General features: G+C 37.8%; 2 protein-coding genes across 2 annotated transcripts; both read right to left on the bottom strand.

Annotated features, from left to right (window-relative positions):
- Positions 1-10,797: 10,797 nt before the first annotated feature.
- Positions 10,798-12,588, bottom strand: LOC138904613 (uncharacterized). Its single transcript, XM_070193118.1, has 3 exons — positions 12,113-12,588; positions 11,341-12,064; positions 10,798-10,848 (listed from the first exon to the last, which is right to left on the bottom strand). The coding sequence occupies exons 1-3, from the start codon at positions 12,586-12,588 to the stop codon at positions 10,798-10,800; spliced, it is 1,251 nt and encodes a 416-aa protein (XP_070049219.1).
- A 13,302-nt stretch (positions 12,589-25,890) lies between these two features.
- On the bottom strand, positions 25,891-26,502 carry LOC138904606 (uncharacterized). The gene has a single exon (XM_070193113.1). The coding sequence runs from the start codon at positions 26,500-26,502 to the stop codon at positions 25,891-25,893; it is 612 nt and encodes a 203-aa protein (XP_070049214.1).
- Between the last annotated feature and the right edge of the window lie 514 nt (positions 26,503-27,016).

Below are 27,016 nucleotides of genomic sequence, written 5' to 3'. Positions count from 1 at the left end.
TTGTCTTGAGGCAGTCGGCCTCGTCTATTTTCTTGAGGTTCAAGAGGAACCTCTTCAACTTGGTCATCTTCCACGTCCACATCCCCCAAAGACATGTTTCCAAGAGGATCATTGTTTTTGAAAGCCATTGTTTCACCAAAAAGATTAGTAAGACGGAAGGAAAAGTAGACAATTCACACAAAAAACCAAATATATAGCTAAATCCGTTTTTATGATCCCCGTAAAATGACACCAAAAATTTATCTCACCCAAGTCACACCTCAAATTGGGGTTGTGAAGTGGTCGATTGCAATAATAATACCCAACTAGGAGTCGGGATCAAATCCGCAGGGAGCATACATGGGATTAGTGGTATGTATTTGGTCTAAGCACGTGAATTGTCTAAGTTGCACTTCCACAAACTTTGTTTTGGTTTTACTTCTAAAATTATACTAAGGATTGCAATTGAAAAATATGAAACTAGAGAAGAATACTTTTGTTGTTGTTTTTCAAATATGTAAAAGATCTATGACAGTGACTTCCACCTAGGTGTCTGCCTAACGGTTTGTGGGATTTAGAGTGAGTTTCTTTGGTTTGGGTGTATTATAGCAATCAATCCTCAAATACCCCCTCAATACCTCTCGGTAAGAGAGTGGTTTTGCCCAATTTGGCTTTCTCAAGTCCAAATGGGTATTGAACTAAACAGTTGACAAATTGCTCAAGTCGGGTTTTACTATATCTAGGTTCAACCCTTTAATTGGGATAATCAATCTCTTGATTTCATCACAAACTCTTGTTAGCCAAGTTTTCCTAGACTAAGTATGTCTTTCCCAAGTAGAGACCAAGTCAAATAGGCTTGAACTAATGTTTGCAACCATTAATTCTACAATTATAGCAAGAACTAGGCTAAATAATACACACCCAACCATAAATAAGCACTAAATCAAACACCTATTAGGTTCCCACACTAGGGTTGGGTCACAAACCTAGCGAGAAATTTAGCTACTCATAGTGGATATTGAAGAAAATAAAGAAGAAAAGATGATAAAACTCATATTGAATGATTAATAGATGAAACATCCAATGTAAAATTAACAATATAAACTAAAGTTGCCTAAAAGAGTAAAGAAAAACGGCTACATACTTTCTGGTGTTCAAAAACTTGACCTAATTTCGTGAAAGTAGTCTATTTATACAAAGCTGGAGTTTTCGGACAAAATTGCCCTTTCGGAGGTTCTGCGGCAGCATAATATTGTGTGCGATCCGCACTTTTCTTCAGCTCTTGACATGAGTGGATACTGCGCCGCACAATTCTGGATTGCGACCGCTTCACTTGAGTTCTGCGGTCCGCATAATTCTGGATGCGGCCACACATTTGATTTCTGCGGCCACACAATTATAGTGCGGTCCACAGTTCTTGTTGGGCTTGAATTTGAAACTCTCTGAACTTTGACTTCTGTGGCAGGACAATTATTGTGTGGTTCGCACTTTACACTGAAGCTCTGTTGATTCTTCTTCATATTCTGCGGCCGCAGATAGAATTCTGCGGTCCGCACTTGAGCCTGTGTGCTTGATTTTTGTCCTTGTTCAAAAGCACTCCTTCTTGAGTTGGATTTCATCGTAATTACTCATTTTCCATTACTCCTGCAAGTAAGCATATTTCATCAATTTTCGGGAATATCTTTAAATATTTTTGAACTAAAATGAAAGTCAAAAGGCGCAAAAAGTAGTCAAAATCCCTACTTATCAGCGTGCAGTCCGATCCCATAAATATCCTCACAATTAGGCCCTTGGCCTCACTCAATTATCAACCTCTCCAGTCTCTCAGGCTCTTAGAAATCATGATAAGCAGCCCAACAACAATGATATGATGCATCAATAATGAACAAGAGAGACTGAGATGTAATATGCAAGTAAAATCGTGACTGAGTACAAAATAGTAATTTAACAAATAATTCAACATGTACACGAACTCTGTGGGTCCCAACAGTGTCAACACATAGTTTAAACATGATTTATAGTTCAATTTCCCAAATACATGGAAAAATGTACTGGTAGAAATAATTTATTCAACAACACAGATCCATGGAATTAACCAAGTCACAATTCCTACGGTGAACGCCCACACGCCCGTCACCTAGCATGTGCGTCACCTCAAAATCAATCACATAACACATAATCCGGGGTTTCATACCCTCAGGACCAAATTTAGAACTGTTACTTATCTCAAATGATGTAATTCTTTATTGTGTAATGCCTTTGCCTCGCGAATCAGCCTCCAAATTCCTCGAATCTACCCAAAAATAATTTGATTCAGTCAATACAAATTATAGGAATTAATTCCATATGAAAATATAAATTTTCCAACAAAAATCCGAATTTGCACTCAACAATCGTCTGTGGGGCCCACGTCTCGGAACCCGACAAAAGTTACAAATATGAACGCACATTCACCTACGAGTCCAATCATACCAAATTTACCAAATTCGGACAACAACTCGACCTTCAAATCCCCAAATCTTATTTTCAAATCCTTAGGCCCAAATCCTCTAATTTCACCTCAAAAACACGTAATCTAGTCAAAATACTCAATGATAATCCAATAAATGCTTCTTATACGGTACCTTATACACTTCATTCTTCAAACTTCAAGAAGCATATCACTAATAACACAATAACAACCTCAAGAACATGTAGGAGAGATGGAATCTTACCTTAATAAACTAGGACCTGCCAATTATGCTCCAAACAGTAATACCATAAGCAGCTATGACAAGCTAATCTATGAGATATAGAGGGATAAATTCTCTATTATGATTTTGCTGCCCACGTTTTGCCCCATCAAAAGATAGAAATTGTTTTAAAATAAAATCCCAAAGTTGCCTCTCAATCTCTCACGTTTTTGTGCTTTTAAGGCTAGGTGTTGAGGCTTGTTAATAATATACATATTTTGAAAATGAAACTTTGAAGTTTACTAATACTTAGTGGGTTGTGGGGCCCACATAATAATCATTTAATAAGAAAAAGAAGCTTGGCCATGGAGTAGCCACCAAGATGTACCTATCCATGGAACATCAGTCATAAAGTGGAGATTTGAGTATTCCTACATGGACTCCATAATTATCCCCTATTTTGGACACTTATCTTCCACTAATACCTAATTATATCCTTGCATTTAACTAATTATCCACATAATTAATTTCTAAATTTTATTTTACTTAAATACTAATATAATTTATATACCTTACTATCAAGGCCATATAGTATAGCACTAGTCCATAAATATGGGGTATTATAGCTTGGACCGTATTTTATCCCAAAATGTAAAACTTCGACCAACCTCATTTTCTTCAACTCGTTTACCCTTTGACCTTTACGACTCTTACTTATCACTTGTTTGAAATTGCATAATATTTATAACCATCAAAATTCAAATTCGGGGTCGTTTACACATAAGTCAACATCCGGTCAACTTTTCCAACTTAAGTTTTCAATTATGAGACTAAGTGTCTCAATTCACTCCGAAATCCTTCCGGACACGAACCAACTAACCCAGTAAGTCATAAAATGACAGTAAAGTATAAATTGAGCAGTAAATGGGGAAACGGGGTTATAATACTCAAAACAATTAGTCGGGTCATTACATTCCCCCCTCTTAAATAAACGTTCATCCTTGAACGGGCTTAGAATCATACCTGGAGCCTCAAATAGGTGCGGATATTTACTCCGCATCTCCTGCTCAATCTCCCAGGTAGCTCCTCCGACTGGCTGGCCTCTCCGATGCACTCCAACTGCACTGTGCTGAAATCCAAAACATGAGACGGATTCCCGACATACTTCCGGAGCATATATACGTGAAACACTGGATGAACACCTGATAGACTAGGTGGCAAGGCAAGTTCAAAAGCCACCTCTCTAATCTTCTTAAGCACCTCGAATGGCCCAATATACCGAGGGCTCAACTTACCCTTCTTCCCGAACCTCAACACGCCCTTCATGGGAGAAATTTTGAGCAGAACATTCCCCCAACCATGTAAGAACCATCACAGACTTTATGGTTGGCATAACTCTTCTGTCTACACTGCGCCGTGCGAAGCCGCTCCTGAATCAATTTAACCTTCATCAAAGCATCCTGAACCAAATCAGTACCCAATAGCCTAGTCTCACACGGATCAAACCAACCTACCGGAGACCGACACTGTTTCCCATATAAAGCCTCATACAGAGCCAATCTGAATACTCGATTGGTAGCTGTTATTGTAAGCAAACTCTGCCAGTGGCAGAAATTGATCCCAAGAATCCCTAAAATCAAAGACACAAATGCGTAGTATATCCTCCAATATCTGAATAGTGCGCTCGGACTGTCCGCCCATCTGAGGGAAATGTTGTACTCAACTGAACCTCTGTGCCTAATTCTCGCTACACTGCTCTCCAAAACTGTTATGTAAACTGCGTGTCACGATCTGAAATGATGGACATTGGCACACCATGTAGGTGAACAATCTCACGGATATAAATCTCAACCAACCGCTCTGAAGAATAATTAGTACCAACTGGAATAAAATGCGCGGATTTGGTTAACCGATCTATAATCACCCAAACAACATCAAACTTCCTCAAGGTCCGTGGGAGCCTAACTACAAAATCCATGGCAATACGCTCCCATTTCCACTCAAGAATTTCAAGTCTCTGAAGCAATCCGCCCGGTCTCTGATGCTCGTACTTCACCTGCTAAAAATTTAAACACCGAGCTACAAACCCAACTATATCTTTCTTCATTCGTCTCCACCAATAATGCTGCCTCAAATCCTGATATATCTACGCGGCACTTGGATGAATGGAGCACCACGGACTGTGAGCTTCTTGGAGAATCAATTCACGCGAACCATCTACATTAGGCACACATAGCCTGCCCTACATCCGTAATACACCATCATCCCCAATAGTGACTTCCTTGGCATCACCGTGCTGAACAGTGTCCTTAAGGATAAGCAAATGAGGGTCACCATACTGACGTTCTCTGATACGATCATAAAGAGAAGACTGAGAAACCACACAAGCCAAAACTCGGTTCGGCTCGAAAACATCCAATCTAACAAACTGGTTGGCCAAGGCCTGAACATCCAAGGCTAAAAACCTCTCTGCTACCGGTAAGTATGCTAAGCTGCCCAAACTCTCCGCCTTACGACTCAAGGCATCGGCGACCACATTGGCCTTCCCGGGATTATAAAGAATGGTGATATCATAACCCTTAAGCAACTCCAACCACCTCTGCTGCTGCAAACTAAGATCCTTCTATTTAAACAGATGTTATAGACTCCGGTGATCAGTACAAACCTCACAATGGATACCGTACAAATAATGCCGCCAAATATTCAAAGCATGAACAATAGCTGCTAACTCAAGGTCGTGGACCGGATAATTCTTCTCATGTACCTTTAACTGTTTGGACGCATAGGCAATCACCCTACCGTTTTGCATAAGCACTGCACCGAGACCAATACGCGACGCGTCAAAATACACAGTATAAGACCTTGAACCCCTAGGCAACACCAATATTGGGGCTATAGTAAAAGTTGTCTTAATCTTCTGAAAGATTTCTTCACATTCATACGACCACCTGAATGGAGCACCTTTCTGAGTCAATTTAGTCGTAGGCGATGCAATAGACGAGAAAACCTCCACGAAGCGATGATAATAATCGGCCAAGCCGAGAAAACTCCAAATCTCAGTAGCTGAAGATGGTTTGGGCCAACTCTGAACTGCCTCTATCTTCTTTGGAACCATCTTAATCCCTTCAATGGACACTATATGTCCCAAGAATGCCACCGAACTAAGCAAGAACTCACACTTAGAGAATTTAGCATAAAGTTTCTCCTCTCTCAACCTCTGTAATACAATACCCAAGTGTTGTGCATGTTCCTCCTAACTACGTGAGTACACCCGGATATCATTAATAAATACCACGACGAAAAAATCAAGATACGGCTGGAATACGCTATTCATCAAGTGCATAAATGTTGTTAGGGAGTTGGTCAGCCCAAATGACATCACAAGAAATTCTTAGTGACCATAACGAGTCCTAAATTCCGTCTTTAGAATATCCGAATCCCGAATTTTCAACTGGTGATACTCCGATCTCAAATCAATGTTGGAGAATACCTTTGCTCCGTGTAGCTGGTCAAATAAATAATCAATACACGACATAGGACACTTATTCTTGATTGTAACTTTGTTCAGTTGCCTGTAATCGATGCACATCCACATAGTACCTTCTTTCTTTTTAACAAACAGAACCGGTGCACCCCAAGTTCCTGAAGTTGCTCTTTCAATTCTTTCAATTCAGTTGGTGCCTTACGATACGGATGAATAGAAATGGGCTGAGTGCCCGGCACCAATTCAATACCGAAATCAATATCCCTGTCGGGCGGCATACCCGGCAGGTCTGTAGGAAATACATCCAAAAAATCTCATACTACCGGTAATTAATCAATAGTAGGAGTATTTGCATCAACATCTCTCACAAAAGTCAAATATGACAAACACCCCTTCCCAACCGTACGTTGGGCTTCCAAATAAGAAATTACCCTGCTGGGAACATGATCTAGAGAACCTCTCCATTCGACCTTCGGCAACCTCGACATCGCCAACGTCATAATTTTTGCGTGACAATCCAGAATAGCATGACATGGAGACAACCAATCCATACCTAGGATTACATCGAAATTAACCATACTGAGCAGTAAGAGATCGACTCTAGTCTCTAGTCCCCCAATAGTTACCACACAAGACCGATATACACGATCCACGATAATAGTATCGCCCACTAGCATAGATACACAAACAGGTAAAACTAAGGACTCACGGGGCATATCTAGATAATGAGTAAAGTACAATGATACATACGAATAAGTAGAATTGGAGTCAAATAATATAGAAGCCTTACTATGGCACACTAAGACAATACATATGATCACTACATTTGAGGCAACGACATCTTGCCTGGCAGGAAAAGCATAGAATTGGGCCTGACTGCCACCTGATCGGCCTCCCCCTCTTGGGCGACCTATATCTGACTGAGTCGCACCCCGAGCTGGATGGGCGGGTGGCGAAGTAACTGGTGCTGAAGTCGTATTCTGACTCCTCTGCTGCACTAGACCTCCCGGGCGATGAGGACACTACCTCCACATATGCCTAAACTCCCCACACTCAAAGCAGCTCCCTGATACTGGTGGTGGTGAGGAATTAATCAGGCCCCGAGAACCAGAATAATCGCTAGAAGCACCCGGTGCAAATGAACCCTGAACTAAAGGAGCACGGGATGAACTCTGGGCTGGAATGGCACTGAGAGATGACTAACCCTGATGAGAACTATATGAACCATGGCTGGATGATGCACCACGGTGAGCTAGACGACCCGTCTGAGCGTGTCTATAAGGACGACCCCTACCATGGTAAAAATGACCCCCTGAAGGAACATCGCTGCAACCACCTGGTCCACGAGGCCTCTTGGCCTCCCTCTCTTCACACTCCTGGCTACGGACCATCTCTATCTGTCGAGCAATGTCAACTACCTCATCAAAAGTAGCACCAGATACCCTATCTTTAGTCATAAGAAACAACAACTGATACGTGAGGCCATCAATGAATATCTTAATCCTTTCCCTATCAGTGGGAACCAGCCAAACTGCGTGATGATCCAACTCTGAAAATCTCATCTCGAATTGCGTCACAGACATGCCATCCTGGCGTAACTGTTCAAACTGTCTGCGTAGCTCCTCTTTGCGAGACTGCAGCACAAACTTCTCCAAAAAGAGAACAGAGGATTCTTGCCATGTAAGTGGTACTGCACCAACCGACATGCGCCTCTCATAAGCCTCCCACCATCAGAAGGCAGCCCCAGAAAACTGAAAAGTAGTGAACGAGACCTTACCGGTCTCCAGAATACCCGTTGTCCGAAGCATCCGCTGGCACCTATCTAGAAAACCTTGAGCATCTTCTGACTCAGCACCGCTAAATGATAGAGGTCGAAGCCTCCCAAATCTCTCAAGTCTCCTCTGCTCATCATCTGCCATAACAGGGACTACCGGGGCCTGAACAGCTGCAGCCGGCTGGGCTGGTAGTGCCCCCGGTATCTGAAGTCCCTATACTAACTGCTTTGGAGTATGGGCAATAGGGGTATGAGTACCTCCCCCGGCCTAAGAAGTGACTGGTACGGCCTGAGCTGAAACCACATGAGCAAGGCCAGTGCAAACTGTCAATATCTAGGCCAATGCCTCCTGAAAGCCTGGAATCACAATGGGTACAGCCGGTGCCTGAGATGGTCCTATCGGCTAAGCTATATTTGGAATCTGCTCTTGAGCTGGAGCAACCGGTGGTACTATAGGTGCTGCTCCAACTATTGTATGAGCTACACCTTGACCTCGGTCTATATCACGGCCTCGGCCTCTCGCGGCCCTAACTGGTGGCGCTGGTGGCTGACCGTCTGATCCGGTAGTACGTGTCCTCACCATCTGTGAGAGAATAGAATAATAGAAATTTAGTCTCCGAAATCAACAAATTCGCACGACAGAATACAAGAAAGTGAATTTGTTTCCTAAGGGTTCGACAGTCTCTCGAAGATAAGCACAGACATCTCTGTACTGATCCACAAGAATCTACTAAACCTGCTCATGACTCGTGAGACCTATGTAACCTAGGATTTGATACTAACTTATGACGACACAAAATCCTAACCTGTCGTGATGGCGCCTATCTCAATACTAGGCAAGCCGACAACACCAATAACCCACAATTTTTTTTAAATACTGAAAACATAATAATTAAGTTTAAGAGTAAATCCCACAAATATTGGAAATAAATACACTCCCAAAATCCGGTGTCACTGAGTACATGAGCATCTATACATTACAAGTCTAGATAACACGGTATATAATAATTTGAGACCAAATACAATAAACAAAAGGATAGGAAAGGAGAGAATGTCTGCAAAACATGGCAGCTATCTCTGAATCTTCGAAAAATCAACTGTGTGAAAGAATCAACACCCACTGTGTTCGGAATAACCTGGATCTGCACACGAAGTGCATGGTATAGTATGAGTACAACTAACTCAGTAAGTAACAATAATAAATAAAGAACTGAAATTAGTGCCGAGCTTCACAGCTAAGTCCATGTAAAATACTTTCCAACATATAAAGGTAGGCATGCTTTCAAGTTCGACATTTAAAACTCCACAGCAATTTCATATCAAATTTGACCGAAACATAAATAATGTCTTTCAGAGTTTTGCAAAACAGTGAAATATGACAGCTGAAATGCAACAATAATAGAATCAGTGCATCCTCTCAGAGTAACAGTCACCCAGTCCTCCCATTCACTCCAACCTCACAGTCACTCTTTCCTCTCATTCACGCATTCCTCTCAAGCACTCAGCACTCGGCACTCGCACTCAGTAGGTACCTACGCTCACTGGGGGTGTGTACAGACTCCGAAGGGGTTCCTTCAGCCCAAGCGCGATAACAAGCCAATAATGGCATAAATTAATAAATCATGTTGCGGCGTGCAATCCGATCCCATAAATATTCTCACAATTAGGCCATAGTCCTCACTCATTCATCAACCTCTCCAGTCTCTCGGGCTCTCAGAAATCATGTAAGCAGCATAACAACAATGATATGATGCATCAATAATGAACAAGAGAGACTAGATGTAATATGTAAGTAAAACTATGACCGAGTACAAAATAGTAATTTAACAGATAATTTAATATGTACACAACCTCTGTGGGTCCCAACAGTGTCAACATATGGTTTAAACATGATTTATAGTTCAATTTCCCTAATACATGGAAAAATATATTGGTAGTAACAATTTATTCAACAACACAGATCCATGGGATTGACCAAGTCACAATTTCTACGGTGCACGCCTATACGCCCGTCACTAGCATGTGCGTTACCTCAAAACCAATTACATAACACATAATCCGGGGTTTCATAGCCTCAGGACTAAATTTAAAACTGTTACTTACCTAAAATCGTGTAATTCTTTATTCTGTAATGCCTTTGCCTCGCGAATCGGCCTCCAAATTCCTCGAATCTACCCACAAATAATTCGATTCAGTCAATACAAATTATAGGAATTAAGTCCATATGAAAATATAAATTTTCCAACAAAAATCCGAAATTGCACTCAAAAATCGTCTCTGGGGGCCACGTTTCGGAACCCGATAAAAGTTACAAAATATGAACGCACATTCATCCACGAGTCCAACCATACCAAATTTACCAAATTCTTACAACAACTCGACCTTCAAATTCTCAAATCTTATTTTCAAATCATTAAGCCCAAATTCTCTAATTTTACCTCAAAAACACGTAATCTAGTCAAAATACTCAATGATAATCCAATAAATGCTTCTTATACGGTACCTTATACACTTCCTTCTTCCAACTTCAAGAAGCATATCACTAATAACACAATAACAACCTCAAGAACATACATGAGAGATGGAATCTTACCTTAATAAACCAGGACCTGCCAATTATGCTCCAAACAGTCATACCATAAGCAGCTATGACAAGCTAATCTATGAGAGATGGAGGGATAAATTCTCTATTATGATTTTGCTGCCCACGTTTTGCCCCATCCAAAGATAGAAATTTTTTTAAAATACAATCCCAAAGTTTCCTCTCAATCTCTCACATTTTTTTGCTTTTAAGGCTAGGTGTTGAGGCTTGTTAATAATATACATATTTTGAAAATGAAACTTTAAAGTTTACTAATACTTAGTGGGTTGTGGGGCCCATATAATAATCATTTAATAAGAAAAAGAAACTTGGACATGGAGTAGCCACCAAGATATACCTATCCATGAAACATGAGTCATAAAGTGAAGATTTGAGTAGTCCTACGTGGACTCCATAATTGTCCCCTATTTTGGACACTTGTCTTCCACTAATTCCTAATTACATCCTTGCATTTAACTAATTACCCACGTAATTAATTTCTAAATCTCATTTTACTTATATACTAATATAATTCATATACCTTACTATCAAGGCCATATAATATAGCACTAGTCCATAAATATTGAATATTATAGCTTGGACCGTATTTTATCCCAAAATGTCAAACTTCGACCAACCTCATTTTCTTCAACTCGTTTACCCTCTGATCTTCACGACTCTCACTTATCACTTGTTTGAAATAGAATAAAACTTATAACCATCAGTATTCAAATCCGGAGTCGTTTACACATAAGTCAACATCCGGTCAACTTTTCCAATTTAAGTTTTTAATTATGAGACTAAGTGTCTCAATTCACTCTGAAATCCTTTCGGACCCGAACCAACTAACCTGGTAAGTCATAAAATGACTGTAGAGTATAAATTGAGCAGTAAATAGAAAAACGGGATTATAATACTCAACCACTTGTTTCACTTGGGGCCATGAAGCAGTTGGTTGTAGATTTCTCATGATCGTTGTCTGATATATCTTCATCACTCCAGGCACCAAAAGATTTTCTTTTATCACTTGTTTCACTTCAAAACAAAGGTTTGCAGCTCCACTGTGATCTTTATCTGGCATATATTCATCACTCCATACGATGGATGATTTTCTCTTCTGATTGCCCTTGGATAGTTTCCTTTTTAGTTCTGGACAGTTGGCTTGGATGCGACCATAATTTCTGCATTCGTAGCATTTTCTATCACTATTTTTCTGCTCACTTATTTCATTACCTTTTCTAGAACTTGATTTGCCTCTTCTATTATTCTTGCTTCTTCGCGTCGTGTTAGAGACAACTCTAGAAAATAATGCAATATCATCTTGATGTTTGTCTCCTTCTTCTTCGTCTTCACCTTTAGACTTAGCAATAGTTGATTTACAGGCAACATTCTTTTTGTTCTCTTCATGTCCATTCTTTTTTAGATGGATTTGCTCAAAGGGTATAAGGTCTCCACGAAGTTCATCATATGATAGTTTGTCGAGATCTCCGTATTCAAGAGTAATTACTTTTAGTTGCCATAAAGTAGGTAGACTTCTTAGAATTTTGCTGACTTGTTCACCACTTGAATATGGTCTTCCAAAGGATTTTAGATCTCAAACTATTTTACTAAATCGGCCAAACATGTCTTCAATGGATTCATCATCTTTCATTTGAAACAGCTCATAATCATGAATCAGAAAGTTTATCCTTGTCTCTTTTACTTTACCGGTACCTTCATAGGTAACTTCCAGTTTATCCCACATTTCTTTGGCTGTGTCACAACTTGATATTTTCTCAAATTCTTCTCCGCTTATAGCATTGTATAATAGATTTTTTGCCTTTGAATTTATCTGCACGATCGTCATATGCTCATCAGTATAATCAACAATATAAAGGGTTTCGGTAGATATATTTCCTTCTAGTTTGTTTTCTAGTTTGGACTGTAGGAGAGGAAACCCAGTCTTCTTGATGACTTGCCATCCTTTGACAGCATAAGATTTGATGAAATCTTCCATTCGAACTTTCCAGTGAGTGTAATATCGTCTGTTGAAATATGGTGATCTTAATGTAGAAGTCCCCTCTTGGAGTAAGGCTCTGATAACTGTGTGTGCTGACATGATCTTTTCTCACTTGATGTTAAGCAAAAGTAAAAATGTGAGACCTGCTTTGATACCAATTGAAAGTACAAGTGGGGGAGGGGGGGGGGGGTGAATTGTAGCCTTTTTTAAATTTCTAGTCGACTACTCCTCAAACCTAGTCGACTAATACGGAGACAACCTGCATAATATTGTTAGTACTTCGATTCAATCAAATACTTATCTCAATAAACATTAATTGCTTATAATAAAATATAAAAGCAGTTTGGTAAATGATACCAGAAATTTTATACTGATTCGGAAACAATGCGGTATCCTACTCCAGCCTCTTTGGGTTGCAAGGAGGTTATCTCTTTAGCTCTATATAATATGAGTTAAGTATAGCTTGTATGATTTTCAACATTCACTACCAACCTTTACAAGGTTGATTTTCACTCGCTCACCAACAACGAATAAGGGTTGGTTTTAACACGCTCACCAACAACGCAAAAGATTAGTTTTTACTCGCTCACCAACAACGACTCTTTGGTTTTCACTCGCTCACCAGAGAAATGAATAATGACACAACCTCTAAAGACACACTGCTTCTCCAATATTTTTCTGTCTCTCTTCACTCTTTTTTGTACACAGTAATCTATGAAAAATGAATTACAATGCTTGTTAAGAGTAGAATAAAGAACTTGTAGTTGGGTAGATAATTGTATAGAAGGCTGTGCGGATTTTCTTCTCGGTTGCTCTTCAACTTATATTGTTGCCTCCAATATGAACGTTGCTGATTTTCTCATTAATGCAGAATATACGATCCTTATATCATGGTCAATGTGATATATGATGGCTTTCCTTCTTAAGAAAATCTTCTTTGTGCTCCTTTAACAAATTCTTCCTAATTTTAATTCCTTCCTACAAATAAATATTCTTTCCTTCTGTAGTAAATCCCATGGAATCTTTTTATTTCATCCATATTTCTTCTTTTCTTCATAACTGTAAATTTCTTTTCCAAGCTTTGCTCCTCTTCCTTTATGGTCAATCTTGTACAACTTCATTATTTTTCTTCTTCTATCCTTGTCTGTAAACACTTTTGAATTTCATCTCGATGTTTGCCTCTTGACTTGTGGAAATAAAATCTCGCTTTGTCTCCTTCTTTCCTTTCAAGATTGATTTGCAGTTTCCCTTGTTTACATAGATCTTGGAAATATAATTTATTTTCATATCAAAAGCTTGAAGTGACTTGGAAATTCTTTTTAATAGTCTTGCCTTGAAATTGTAATAAAACCCAACACTTGTGAGCCCTTCTTCCGGCTATACAAGTATGAGTTCTTATGTAGACAACCCAAGAGAATATCAAGATCCTCTTCCTTTGACTTTGGGTCTTGAATATTGTCTTCAATATGAAGATCTCAATATATCTTTGAACTCCTATTATATTGAAAATATTCCTTTCTTGATCTTGGGAAATAATCTCCTTCCATAATATAGATTGTACTACATCCATAATATATTTTCTTTCCATAGAAAATATATTCTTCTTATATCGAAAATATTACTTTCTTGATCTTTGAAAATAATCTCTTTCCATAATATAGATTGTACTATATTCATAATATATTTTCTTTCCATAGAGAATATATTCTTCCTTGGCCTTGTAGTATCTTTTCCATATAGTATCTTCCTTGCACAAAATAATAGATCTTCTCCAGAATTTTAGCAACCTTCGTTTCAAGATATTTAAGAGCTTTCCTTGCATAATTTCCGTAGAGTCTTCTTATGATATTGTAGTAAACCATTCAATATTTGAAATACGATTTTCAAATATTATTCCTTCTATGACGCTTGGAGATTAAATCTGTGAAAATAATCTTCCTTGATAAATTCATCACATGATATTTACTTTTTCATATTTGTTTGGATCTTTATCAGCATCTTATTTCTCGAATAAACCAGCATCTTCTTTCTTGAATAGGCATGTGCAAGAATAATATTACCACAAGTAATAATTATGTTGGTTTGTTATTATCAAATTAATACGTGAAATCTTAAAGCTAACAGTTATCTCACTGCAATTTTGATTTCACTCGAATCTTTTAACTAGTAGCACTACTAGAAATTCGCTAAAAACCGACCAATGTTGGTCGGTTATGGCAAATTACCGACCAAAATGCGACCATTACGGTGTGGACGGTGTTTTGATGGTCGGAATGGCTTACCGACCAAAGTTGGTCGGAAATTACCGACCAACTTTGGTCAGTAGATTAAAACGACCATCTGACAAGTTTAATTACTTACCGACCAACTTTGATCGGAAATATATTTTATTAATTTAATTTTACCGACCAAAGTTGGTCGGTTTAACTAAATTATATTTTTTTTATTAATTATTAAAATTAAAAAAAACCGACCAACTTGGTCGGTAATTGAAAATATATATTTTTTAAAAATAATTAAAATTAAACATTACAGACCAACTATGGTCGGTAATCTCAACAGTGCAAGCAAAATACCAACCAAAGTTGGTCGGTAATGTTGAATTCTGGGAATTCAATGTTCATTAACCGACTAACTTTGGTCGGTATTTTGGAATAATTTATTTTTTTTATTAAAAACCGACCAACTTTGGTCGGTTTTTCTGGGTTTAATTTTGGCATAAAATGCCTGTTTTGGCAGCTACACCACCTGCCAGCATACCAATACAACAACAACAACAACAACAACAACAACAACAACAACAACAACAACATAACAACAACAACAACAACAACAACAACAACAATACAACAACAACAACAACAACAACAACACCACCACAACAACAACAACAATACAACAACAACAACAACCAAAACATTCAATAAATACTTTAAAACTAACAAATTAAAGTTCAATTGAACATAAAAATCCAAAACCAAGTTAAAACTAATTACAACTAGTTCAAAACTGGTTCTATTTGTCTAGTTCAAAGTATATAAAAGTCAAGGGGTGTTTTCTACAACATCATCATCACCGTCTGATGAACTTGCATTTACAAGACGATATAGAGAACAGTCTTGTGGAGGACGGGAATCACGATCACGGGGAGGACGGGAGGAACGATCACGAGCAGGACGGGAGGAACGATCATGTGGAGGTCGACCCTCTGGAGATGACTCATGAGATCGGGGCAACGAAAAAGCTCTACTAGATAGGAGAGTTCTGATCTGAGCTTGCATGCCAAGGAATTGAGCATCTCTAAGCCTTTCTCTTTCCTTGGCCGCTTCTAGCTCTGATGTGAGCTTTGTCACTGTCTCCCGCATAGCGGAGAGGCTCTCCTATTAAGTTGCTCGCCTTGTGAGGAAGTCCATATTCCTCGCATTCCACACTTATAGCGATGGAAGTTTTTAGTAGGAAGCCCGTATACCTTCCCCCATTTTGGACCGCCAACAGACTCCAACCATATTCTTTCAGCATCCTCGTCCGAAGGTTGGGTTGGCTCACCCGATTCACCAGCTGGATGACTACGGATGAATTCCTCCACGTTACTTTGGTAGCGACCCTATATTATTTTAAATTAAATCAGTATTTCAAAATTTTTATAAAAGTAAATTATAATACTTAAAGAAAATTGAAAGCTTACATATGCAGTCGAGGCCCGGTCCTCGACCCACCTATCTTGATCCCCCTCTTTCTTCTTCTTCACAATATGTGTCTCCTTGAATAGCTCATCATGACTCATTGGACGCCCATACTTCTTTTCCTGAAAATATAATTTAGTTAATAAACAGAATAGATATACTTAGAAAAGTAAAATAATTTAAGCAATTACGTGCCAATCTTCTTTTTATTGTCCCTAGGCTGATCACACCTCCAGTGTGCAAGGAGCCTCCCTTCTCGGATGCGCGAGATTTCTTTCTTTTTTCGCTCCTCTCTAAGAACTCTGCTGTAAGCCATTGCCTTTGCAAATCATTCTACAAATTCTCAAGTAACCAGCCAGGCCTCTTGTTCTTCTTTCTAGCATCCGAGAAAGCATCTGCCAATCTCTTGCGAGCTTTATGATGAAAATTTGCAGCCACTTCCGCGCTATAGTGGTCTTCCTATATACACTTGCTCTGTATTTCAAAAGTTAAATATTAGATGGAAACATAAATATAAATTATTAAACTGTTTAAAAGAACATTTATACCTTAAATTGATTAAAAATTTGCTCCTTCAGTGAGAATGGGCAATCAGTCCAAGTCGCATAAGGGCCATCATAAAGCTTTCTGATGGCATTGGTGATTATCCTCGTAGTCTTATTACCCAGCCTGAACCTGCAATTTAACAATAAAAATACATTAATATCTTAGTAAAAATGTTACAAATCAATAGACGAAAAAATAATGAATAACACTTACCCATCACCCTTAGGGACTATGATGATCCTGCCATATCGATCATAATGCACTACCTCGTCATCACCATCCGAAGCATGTGTATCAGAGGCATGTGAAGACGGTGTAGGCGGGTCAGAGCTAATGCCTCGCAGGTGAAGGCCTGCAATAGATGGAGTCGATGATGAAGATGGTTGCGATCCCTGTGACTGCGACATAGCTGGATGCGACCCAAGTGGATGTGATACCGATGGCTGTGACCCGAGTGGCTGTGACCTGAGTGGCTATGACATGGATGGATGCGATCCATGTGGCTGTGATATGTAGGGATGTGATCCATGTGGATGTGATGCAGATGGCTGTGAGGCAGCTGGACTGTATGTCGGACGTATAGTCCTATGGCCCTGTGATGGAAGACTGGATGTCTGAATGAAGGTGTACGGCTCGTGATGCTGTGGCAGCTCAGTATAGCCAGGCATCTCTGAAAAGGGTGGACAAGAGGGAGTATTATTTTCTACCCTCCTCTTTCCCTTCCTACTCTTTTCTCGACCCCGAGAACTAGTAGGGTCATTGTTACCTTGACCCTTGCCTGCCATCTGCATAATATAATACACATTTAGATTGAAACATATAAGAAACTAGCTATAAAACGAGAGTGCTTTAAAAAACCAACTTTTTAATCCTTATCGATGTATTGTTCCTCGTCCGAGAATTCTTCGTCCTCGCTTGTTTGAGCTTCATCAGTTGATTCTTCGTCCTCATTTTCTATTATTGTTACTTCATTTATATCAACTTCTTCCAATATGCGTTCAGGATGTTCCAAATCATTTTCTAACTGATCGTCCACTATTTGGTGAACATTGGAGATATCATTTTGATATGCAACATCTAACACATTCTCGACTTCCACCCTACCTACAGGCTTAGTTTTTATTACAACCCACCAATCGGACTTATTCCGCCGCAATGGATAAGGAGCATAATACACTTGCCTAACGTTATGTGCAATTATGAAAGGATCATAGCGATCATACTCCCTCGTATGATTAACCTCAATTATGTTGTATTGGTTGTGTACTCTTGTACCTCTTGTTGGATTTGGGTCAAACCACTTGCATCTAAAGAGTATCAATTTCTTATATGGCCAACCTGTATATTCTAGTTGTAATATTTCTTTGACCACACCATAATAATCAATATCTCCAACTTGGTTGCCATCACCACCTTGAACCCACACCCCGCTGTTGTTGCTATTTTTATTTTTAGAGCAATCCTCTGTATGAAACTTATAACCATTCACTACGTACTTAGACATTGTTGTGACCTGAAGCCCAGGTCCCCAAGATATATCTTTCAAAAATTGATTTACACCATTATTTGGATTATTTACCTACATAGAGTTAAAAAAATTCATAAGTCAGCACAACTTATGAATCAATTTTTATACATTCACTATATATATATATATATATATATATATATATATATATATATATATATATACACACACACACTTACAAACTGTTTGAACCACGTATCAAATCTCGTATATACAACATCATAGCCAAATTGACCCACGAAGTGACTGTGACATATCAAATATTTTTAGTAGTTGCATCAATATGTAGTCACAGTAAATTTTACATTTTGATAACTAATAAATCAATACTTACTTAAGAAATGGTACAATTTCGGGACAATTTAGCAACACATGAAGTGTAGCTGACTTGTACTCCATATCACTCAAACTTCTCTTTCTAACATCCTTAGAACATCGGCCTGGTTGATTGAATATGGACATTGGTGGATATAATGGATCATTCACACATTCGACAGTGTGCCTATTGGGCCTATTCCTAGAACATGGCACGTTACTCTCAAAATAATAAGAACAAAAATGTGCAGTTTCCTTTGCAAGATAGGCTTCGCATATAGATCCTTCAATCTTATTCCTCTGCTTAACAAATTATTTGCATTTGCCAATTTTCCTACATAATCTCATGTTAGCCAAGAACATTCAAATAAAATAGAATATTACATCAAACTTATAATATTACCTCTCAAAGGGATACATCCATCTGCATTGAACAGGCCGTCCAATTCATATCTTAAAAGTTCAATTCATATCCTAAAAGTTCAATTCACAAGAACAAATCCTAAAAACTAAAATTTCAATTCATATCCTACGAGTTTAAACATAAACTAACTAAACTAAAGAAATTCAACCCATACCCTAAAAGTTCGATTCACAAGAACAAATTAATTTATTCTACAATTATAAATTAATTATATCTTTTTTAGTTAATTCAAGATAATTATTTTTTCCTAATTACACCAATTTATATCCTAAAAGTTCAATTCATATCCAAAAGGTCCAATTCATATCTTAAAAGTTCAATTCATATCCTAAAAGTTCAATTCACAAGAACAAATCCTAAAAACTAAAATTTCAATTCATATCCTACGAGTTTAAACATAAACTAACTAAACTAAAGAAATTCAACCCATACCCTAAACTAAACTAATTCATAAATAATTGACTAATTAACAAAACTAATTAGTTAATAAAACTAATTAACAAAAAATTAAATTCTTTTTTTTGTGTTTTTTTTTCTTAAAATATTATAAACTATAAAAAAAATATTATAAACTACAAGTATTTATTTTATTTAATTATGCAATTATTATAAATAATTATAAACTATAAGCATAATCTTTATAAATAATTATATTAACTATTTAATTTTAATAAATTATAATAAATTATTAATTTAATTATAATAAATTAATTCTAAGTTATAATTAAGTATGTGAGTAATTTCTCTCTCACACACATACACTATATTGTAATTGATGCTAATAACTTCTTTTTTCATTCGTTCATCACTAATAATGCATGACATAGATTAATCGATATATAGGTCGAGACGTTTTGATGAATCATCGATTAATATTCATCGATACATATAAGTAAGTTATAAGTCGATGAATCAATTTACAAATAGATATATTTGATGATAAAGTATATATACTAATTAGTATTTTCCCAAGTCTATCCCTAAAAGAACCCGACTCTGTGGTCCTAGCGCTTCGTGTTCTTATATATATATATACACACACAAACACACTTCACTGTAATACTTTAACTATATATATAGCTTGTTATAGTATATGTTAGTGTGTATATATATAGCTTGTTAAAGTTTGACCATGTTTGACCTATTAATTTAACTCGTTTACTTAATACTAATAGCTTCTTTCGTTTATTTAATTTGTGATCCATATATATATATATATATATGTCAAAGATGTTTAGTATATATATATATATATATATATATATGTCAAAGATGTTTAGTATTAATTCTTTTAATTTTCATTTATTCATCACTAATAATGCATGGCATAGCTAGATTAATCGATATAAGTCGAGACGTTTTGTTTTTACTATTAGTCGATATATGTCAAACGTTTTATTTTTAATATTCATCGATGCATCTAAGTAAGTTATAAGTCGATGAATCAATTTACAAATAGCATGTTATATATAGTATATGTTAGTGTATTCATTATTTGTATTACAAAAGTGTTAACGAATTACATTTATATTATTTAGATAGTAAATATAAAAGTAATTCGAAAGTTTGATCAATGTTGACGTAATAACCGACCAACTTTGGTCGGTTATTTTGCAGAAAATAACAATTACCGACCAAAGTTGGTCGGTAAATGCTTCCCCTACATTAACCGACCAACGTTGGTCGGTAATTTTAAATATAAATTCTTAAATATTATAAAATATTTTAAATAATAAAATAATTATTAAAATTTAAAAAATTGGATCCAGATTACCGACCAACGTTGGTCGGTAATCCAAAATTTTCTTGTCTGACCAGCTGGGTCAATTCGTTGACCAATTTACCGACCAACGTTGGTCGGTATTTAGTTTTTAAAAAATGTAAAAAAAAATTTCCCCAGTTTTCGTCCAACCTGGACGGTTTTTGGTCGCTTTTTTTGACCGACCAACGTTGGTCGGAAATAGTTGATCGGTTTTTAGCAGATTTTTAGCAGTGTAGTAATTTCTTGATGCTTTTCGTCCCATTCCTCGAGAAATAGTAGATTCTTTGGAACTTTTTCGAATGATATCTGTTGGAATATCAAAACAGGAGCAGGGCCACGGTTTAGATACAAGTCGTTGAAATCTGGTGTTGATATTAAAAAGTTCCAATACCTGCAGATAAGTTGGCAACGGAATAGGTCTTCTGCCGGAAGTCTGCTTAGAATATCCATCCATACGTCATCTGGAAGAGGTTTAAAATGCTTAGTTGGAATATAACACAAGCAAGAATGAACCATTATGATACTGTTTGATATAGTTTTTAGGGTGAAAGGAAAATTATAAATACTACTCCTTCCATTCCAGCTTATGTGAACCTATTTCCTTTTTGGTCCGTTCTAAAAAGAATGATTCCTTTCTAAATTTGAAAATATTTTAGCTTAAACTTACAATTCTACCCTTAATGAGAAGCTTTTATAACAACACAAATACTCTGGGTCTCTTTTTATTTGTTTAGTACCACAAATTTCAAAAATCTTCATTTTTCCTTAAACTCCGTGCCCAATCAAATAATTTTACATAAATTGAAAAAGAGGGAGTACGACATTAATAACTAGAAAGAGGCTATATATATATGGGAAAATTCTAGCGGTCTTGGATCCGAAGAATGGTCTAAGGAGTGGAGTACTAGAACTCTTAACTCTATCTTATATTAATCTTATAAGTAGTTATCTTGTACTCGTAATCTTGTGTATATATAAAATCTGTACTTATCTCAAGAAGTTGATGTACTTATCTTATGTTTGTACTTCTCACGGTAAATAGATGCAACTCAAGTTCTCACATTATGTAGTTCTTTTTTCTAAACTAACTAACGCAATTAGATTTTATTAAACCTAATATTGAATATTTGACAATATAGGATCTTTTTATCACTAAAAAATCAAATTGTAAGTTGTATGTGATAACTTTGGGCTAACAATTTTGACTTTTGCAATAGAATCTGAGGTGTTTTCGAAGTATCTAGTTCCGTGAACTTATTGGTTTGATTCTTCAAATAATTCCTTAGTTGCAGAAATTGGGATTGCGCCATAATCATTGTAGAATGTAGACTCTCAAATTACAAGATTTAGCGAACTACTTCAGCCCAACCAATATTCGTTTAGCCGCATAGAATTACAATTATAGTTATTAGAACAGCGTACTACGTTAAAGATGTATGTATGTATGTACGTATGTATGTATGTATGTATATATATATATATATATATATAGTAAACGTATAGAATTTGCATTCTCTTTTTATTATGGGAGATGAGGAAATTCTAGGTACTCGATAAAGCATTTTTCAGCCTGTTCCGAGATCCAAGTTATCTGACAACAGTGAGATAATTAAGCCTAAGCTATTTGAATTGATCTGGTTTATTATTTTTTCGACATACTGTCCAGATCGCGTAATATTCCTTGGTGAGTGGATGAAAAAAGAATGCACAAATTTGACCATACGGGATGGGGAAGGAAACTTCTTCTGTGGTGATAGGGTTGAGGACGAAATGTGTCCTATTATCGTCGCTTTCTTGTGTAAACAGGAGCAACCCAAGGTATGTAAAAGATGAGGCCGGTAGTGAAGGGAAACGATGTTGTTCTCCCTCGATACATCTCTTTACTACACTTGAATTTGTTTTCTTCTTCCTTAGTATTCCCTGACGCTTTTCAACCCAATTCTCCAGATCAAATTGTATGGTCTGACTAAGACCGCGTTGTTGGAAGACAACCATTGTAGGAAATGCTGCATAACCGTACCGTAGTTAACATGCATGTCATTAAACTGGCTATCACATTTTTCTCCGGGATGAGATATCGCATGAAATTCCTCCCTTTGTATGTCAAATATTATGATACATTCTTCGCAAGAAGCGTGATTATTATTACCATATTGTCCAGCCATCTAATAAATAGCAGCATCTCTTATCACAATAGGAGATTGGGAAATCTTAGGTGCTAGACTGGGAAGCCTTTTCCATCCTGTTTTAACATCCAGGTCATTTGACAACAGTGAGCTAAGCCTGAGCTATTTGAATTGCTCTGGTTTAAATGCTTCTCCAAACATTGTCCAGAGCACAAAATATTCCCTGGCGATTGGATTGAAAAAGAGTGCCCAACTAAGGAATGCTGAAGGTAACTTGCTCTCGGGTGATAGGGTTGACGATGCTCTGTGTATTTTTCCGGTCGCAATGTGCAAATAAGAGCAAGCCATGATACGAAAAGATCACAAGACGAGTGAAGAAATTCAATGAAGTATCTCGCAACTTTTTAGAATTCACTTGAATTATCAATCAGCACCTTATTATTCTTTTCTTTTCTTAGAATACCCTGACACTTCTCCCTACAATCTAGAAACATTATTACTTTCTTGCTCTCACTTCTATTTAACCGATGGACAACAATTGTAGGAACTGCTGCACCATAGTTTACATACATGTTGTTGAACCATGGTGTTGAAATTAAAGAATTCCATTGCTTGCAAACTTGTTTGCAACTGAGTAGGTCTTCTGCAGGGAGTCTCCGCACAATATCAACTAATACATCATCCGGAAGGAATTTACATTGCTTCCTTGAAAAACAAGACAAGCAAGACAAACACATTATAAAACAGGTTGATCTAACTTGATGAAAACTTAGAGTCCACCAAACTGTATAGAGAACTTCCCACAAAATACACACACACAAGAGTAAGTAAATGACACGACAATATTTTACGTGAAAAACTCCCAGCTCAAGGGATTAAAATCCACGACCTACACTCGTAGGATTTCAACTTCACTAATCGAGCAACTTTAGATTACAACCTATTTTAACCTAGGAATTAAACTCTTAATCCCTCACCTACTTGCAATAACTCTATTGCAAGCCTCTTTGTAATAACTCCATAACAAAGCTCACCACTTTGACTAACTCTAGCCAAACACAAACACAGTTTATGGTTTACAAAAGATATCCTACTAGATGCTTCTAACTAAACTGAGTAGGATTTACAAGTGAATAACATTAATAAAGATACAACAATACTAAGGACACGCGATGAACTCAGTGCCGGGATCTGGTCCTTTGTTCTGTTGCTGCTTTGTTCTTCAAGCCTTGGAGTGAATGAAGGCGGCAATACACTTGAGAGAGACTTAATGATTTAGGGTTTTCAAGTGTGTGTTTTTCCTTGCCTCATGTTGATAATATATAAGTGAGGTCATTGGGATGATGTAAGCAAGTATCTGTTACACAGCATGCTCCAAAAAGTGACTGATGTACTGTTGCGTGTGCAGTGCAATAGCGCAACAACTTTAATAGCTGTAAGGAGTTGACTTGTATTGTGACCGGAGAAACTGATAGCCATCTGTTTCCTCTGCCATTTCTTTGACTGATATTATTGGAACTTGTGCCAGACGTGTAGCTTGTTGTTCTGAGCACTTTGAGGTTGTGTATCAAATTCCCTATCTCGTTCTCATATGAAGTTTGTTAAATCATCAAAATACAAAGGCACATAACTTATCAATTTTCCCCTTTTTGATGATGACAAGCTTAGAATTGAAGTTTCCCCTAAGAATCAGATCTCTATATAATTCACCCTGCATATTAGTTATATTCCCCCTGAGAACCTATTTCTCTTTCTCTCCTTCAATTTTCTTCCCCCTTTGGCATCATAAAAAAAATATATGCAAGTAAACGCAAAAAGAAGTCCAGCAAAGTTAACTCATGTCACTCGTGTATACACAACATAGCTAAAAAAGAGCACAAGAGTATAACATGCGTAACAAAAGACTGAGATGCTCATTGATTAGTTTGAGAAGAAAAACATAGGCAGTAGTACTATTGTTACAAAACATCCACACAAAAAATAAACTTAAAGTACCACAATCATAAAAGCAACAAGCCAAGACAGGACACTAGGACTAAGACAAGCACAGTTAAACTAGACACTGACAATGGGACTGTTTAAGGGGCACTGGAAGACGGAGGGAAGAATGAAGAGTCAAGGGCTTTGAGGAGAATATCCACTCGAGCATTTGCAGATCGTTGCGCATTTATCAGTTGCTCTTTCAGGTTCTTAACTTGTTTTCTCAGGTCTACATATTCAGCCGTCAAGCAGGCAACCTCTGCACCTTGTGCACAGCTAGAACCGGGTTCCAATTTGGCTTGACTGAGTTGTCCCTCAAGAATGGAATTCCTAGCCTTCAGCCTCCTTATTTCCTCGTTAGCAGCAGTCTGAGCATCGATCAGCTGAGAAATCGTAGAATTACTGCCAACTCCCCCCTCTTGTCTATTCACTCACTCCTCCAAGGTAGTCATTGAGAACGTTTGCTTTCGAGTTTCCACCGCTGCTCTTCCCAAAGGGACTTTGAAATATTCAAACACTCTAGTGAGCAAGAACCCATAAGCCAAATCATAGTTCCCATCCTTGAAGTCTGTCACCTTTTTCATATGTTCAATCATGATACCAGACATGTTGATGGTAGTGTATCCATCCAATGCTTCCATGAGGAACACGTCTGCTATTGAAGTAATGGAACGTCTCTCTACGTGAGGGAGCAGGACCTCGTTCACTATCTAAAACATGAGCTGATATTCTGGAAGCAAGGCCTTCTTGTGTACCCGTTCCCCTCTCTGAACAGCCTGAGTCTTTAGAATGATCTTCCTAAAGTCAGTTGAATAGGTTCCTTCAACATACGAGATCCCTCCAGTGGATACACCTAAGATACTTCCCATTACAACTTTATCCATCACAAAATCCACTCCATTAATCTTCAGGCAGATATTGTCGTCTTCCATAGTGAAACGATCCGCGTAGAAACTGCGAACCTCCTCTTAATAGACCTTGGGACTCTGAATGGTAAATAGATGGGTCCACTTCTGAAACTCGCATATTGCAACCACTTATCTTATGCCTGACATTTCAAGGATATCAACATCAAACACTCTGCCCCACAACACCCTTTGCTTCTTCAGGTTTTCTCTTCTGTCAACTTCAGACACTTTCACTTTGGCTTTCTTGAAGGAACCATGTTCCTCTTTGTCACTTGCATTCCTCTTCTGAGACTTCTTCACACTTTTCTCCTTCTTTTCAGACTTACTTTTTTCTCCAGACTCCTTTTCTTCAACACTCTTCTCTTTATCAATCTCCACACCTTTCACAGACGATCCTCCCTTGGGCTTTACAAGAACAAACTTCTTAGAGGATTTACAAATAAGGGAAGCAGGTTCCTCATTCACCTCTTCATCTTTAACATCCACAATGTTTTCCGGAGGCAGATCCTCCTCATTTACTAATTTTCCCCCTTTTACCAACCTTCTTCTTTTCCTTTTCTCCTTATTTCTCTTCAAAGCACTCTCAAGGGCTTCTTTCTCATGATGCCTAGTAGTGGGTCTTTTAAGAACGGGCTCTTTGGGGACTACCCTACCACTTCTAGCAGCGATAAACTGTGCCACATGCACGTTATCATAGTCCTCATCACTATCGTCATCTTCTTCTTTAGACAAAGGTCTCATCTATGGAATTACAAAATCTAATGGCACTGCATCAAAGTGAGGAGAAGGAGCAGGGTCAGTACTGTCCAGTGGCTCTTTTGTAGAGCATGGGGTTTCATCCCAAGTAGGAACATAGAGCTCTTCTTTGGCAGATGGAGCGGGTCCCTTTGTTGGCTCCCCTGTAATACTAACTGGCACCAAGTCACCATGAGGCATCAGTTTCCAACTTCCATCCCCATTCCCTTTTCCTTCCCCCTGAGACCCAACAGTCACATCACCAAACACATAATCCCCAACCAACCCTCCTTCGGTAACAATAAACAACATGTTCTTTATAGCTTATTTCTCACTTACATCCAACAATGTAGAATCAGTAGATGCAAGAGGGGCATTACTTGATAGAGAAACAACATCAGATCAAACGTTAGAGAGCAGGAGGAGCAACAGGAACTTTAGATGCTTCACCACAACCAGCAACAGCCTATTGGGCTACAGCTACCTCCCCAACCTGCTGACTCAAAATATCTATTCCCTT

This window comes from Nicotiana tomentosiformis, chromosome 1, assembly GCF_000390325.3.
Source record: "Nicotiana tomentosiformis chromosome 1, ASM39032v3, whole genome shotgun sequence".
NCBI classification, from domain to species: Eukaryota; Viridiplantae; Streptophyta; class Magnoliopsida; order Solanales; family Solanaceae; genus Nicotiana; species Nicotiana tomentosiformis.
Note: the sequence above shows the minus strand (reverse complement) of the source record. Positions and strands in the feature narration are given on the sequence as shown.

Coding starts and splice junctions, on each gene's coding strand:
- LOC138904613 (XM_070193118.1), bottom strand. CDS start 12,588: ATGTCAGCACACACAGTTATCAGAGCCTTACTCCAAGAGGGGACTTCT. Junction 12,065..12,112: donor GATGAATCCATTGAAGACAT/GTTTGGCCGATT, acceptor ATCCTTTGGAAG/ACCATATTCAAGTGGTGAAC. Junction 10,849..11,340: donor GTCATTTTATGACTTACCAG/GTTAGTTGGTTC, acceptor TTTCATGGATAG/GTATATCTTGGTGGCTACTC.
- LOC138904606 (XM_070193113.1), bottom strand. CDS start 26,502: ATGAGACCTTTGTCTAAAGAAGAAGATGACGATAGTGATGAGGACTAT.